Source organism: Homarus americanus, unplaced genomic scaffold (assembly GCF_018991925.1).
Source record: "Homarus americanus isolate GMGI-L3 unplaced genomic scaffold, GMGI_Hamer_2.0 scaffold41638, whole genome shotgun sequence".
Taxonomy (NCBI): domain Eukaryota; kingdom Metazoa; phylum Arthropoda; class Malacostraca; order Decapoda; family Nephropidae; genus Homarus; species Homarus americanus.
Window position 1 is genome coordinate 4,910 of NW_024735308.1, and position 2,435 is coordinate 7,344.

At 41.7% G+C, this 2,435-nt stretch overlaps 1 protein-coding gene across 1 annotated transcript; it reads left to right on the top strand.

Moving 5' to 3' along the window:
- Positions 1–435: 435 nt before the first annotated feature.
- On the top strand, positions 436–1,239 carry LOC121870835 (serine/threonine-protein kinase pkn2-like). Its single transcript, XM_042372800.1, has one exon. The coding sequence runs from the start codon at positions 436–438 to the stop codon at positions 1,237–1,239; it is 804 nt and encodes a 267-aa protein (XP_042228734.1).
- Positions 1,240–2,435: the final 1,196 nt, after the last annotated feature.

Consider the following 2,435-nt stretch of genomic DNA (forward strand, 5'->3'; position numbering starts at 1 on the left):
ACATCATCACTACACCAGATATAAAACTACAACATCATCACTACACCAGATATAAAACTACAACATCTTCACTACAACATATAAGACTACATCATCGCTACACCAGATATAAAACTACAACATCATCACTACACCAGATATAAAACTACAACATCATCACTACACAGATATAAAACTACAACATCTTCACTACAACATATAAGACTACATCATCGCTACACCAGATATAAACTACAATATCACTACAGCTACACTACAGCACATCTACACTACAGCAGAACATTACATCACTATCACTACACTATAAGTCACTCTTTTCTTGTGAATTTTTTGTCACATGTGAAAATTCCAACCATATTATATGTTCAGTTACACTTTACCCCCCGAAAAAAAAGTTTACCTCATTAGCTTCATCTCAATAACTTTCCAAATAAGATGGTAGAAGAGATGACTAGCTACCAAGAGGGATCACACCTGGTGGAGTTCGGTTATGCCGACTTTGAAAGAATATTCAAAAAGACCGGTATTTTGGGCGAAGGGGTCAGTGGCGAAGTATTGCTGGGAGAGTTTTTCAACAGACCTGCCTGCGCTAAAATAGGAGTAAGCCATGGCGTCAACAACATCTTTAAAAGTGAGATAGAAAACAATTTAAAAGTAAATGGCGCTGGTGGATCCCCCATCCTGCTGGGGTCATGCATCGATTACCCGGTAATGATCTTCTCAGTCTGCCAGGGTCAATCACTGTACGACATTATCGATAATTTATTTGTTTTATCTCCCACACGGTCGATAAACCTCTTCCTACCCATAGCTGAAGGCCTAGCCGAGGTACACAGCCGGGGTATCATCCATAATGACATGAAAGGGGATAATGTTCTGCTGGAGAAGAATCCCGATGGATCCTTCACCTCCCACCTTATCGACTTTGGCTTATCAAGAGTCGAAGGTGGCCACCTGACCTTACGCTGCAACCCGTACGGGAGCCATTACGCCCCCGAGCTATTTAAAGGTCAACCCTGCACCCCGGCCAGCGACATTTATTCGCTTGCAGTGATGATCTCCGACACCCAAAATACCTTTGACACCCTCTGGCCGCCAGGGGTTAAAGACCTGTGCAAGAAAATGCTCTGCCGCAGCCCACAGCACCGCCCAAGTCTCGCTAAGGTGATTGACGTTTTTAAGCAGTCCCTCGAAGAGCTCTCCCTTGAGGTGCTCTCCCCCTCCAAGACACACCAGTGATACAACATGTACAGTAGGCCTATATATCAGATGCCACTGAGAGCTCATGCTCTCACTTGGCTCAGCCATGTCAATACCGTCACAATAGTCCATTCTGTATATTATTATGGTTAAATAAACGGTTAAATATAAATATTATCAATATGAATATCCTCCTCCTCGACCCACCTCTCCTCTTCCTCCTCCACGCACCAACAGCCTTTGTAAGAGATAAACACACCATTTCCCCTTCTACAGCTACTACTGTTTAGTGGGAATAGTAATAGTTTCATTTTTGCATTGTACCTGTAAATAAATGAAATAAATAAATAAATAAATTTTAACCTACAACTCAGAAATTGACTTTTTATCCTTTACACATGAGCGTGACTAATGATGTTCTACCACAGTTGACAGATCACCTGAAGATTTGTACCTGATCATTAAATACCTTAACGCTAACCGAATATAACCCAATCCAGCCTAACATAACTCAACCCAAACCAACCTACCAGAGCATTACATAACAACCTAACCTAACCCAGCCTAACATAAGAATGGAGGAAACTGCAGCGGGCCTATTGGCCCATACTGGGCAGTCCCATTTACACCCAACCCCTATTGCTCATATATCCATCCAACCTGTTTGAAGCTATCCAGCGTATTCGAGTTAATGATGGTGTTTGGTAACTTGTTCCACTCGTCCACTACTTTATTTCCAAACCAATGTTTACCAATTTCGCGCCTAAATCTAAATTTGCCTAATTCAAAACCATTGTTACGATTTCGCTCCTGGTTGGATAGATCGAGTACAATTTGTAATGTCACTTTGTTTATCCCGGACTTCCATTTATACAACTCTATCATATTGCCCCACACTCTACGTCTCTCGAGGTAGTGCAAAATAAGACGCTTTAACCTTAAGGGTAGGCTTCAGGATATCGTGTGGCAGCACACATTGTCACCACATATTGATTTCCTTTACGAGTTTGGGCAGAGAGCCTACACAGTCAATTAAAATTTTTTCAAATGGCTCAAACTACAGTAATGTGTTTTAATTGAGCTGGAGGAATGACTTGGTTGGGTTTACCCACCACCTGACATACATGGCAAGATTATACAAACGTAGTGACGCTATTCTTTATGTCCGGCCAATAGTAATGTTAAAGTAGTTTCTTATTGTCTTGAGAATTCCTAAACGTCCGGAAGTCCCTCGT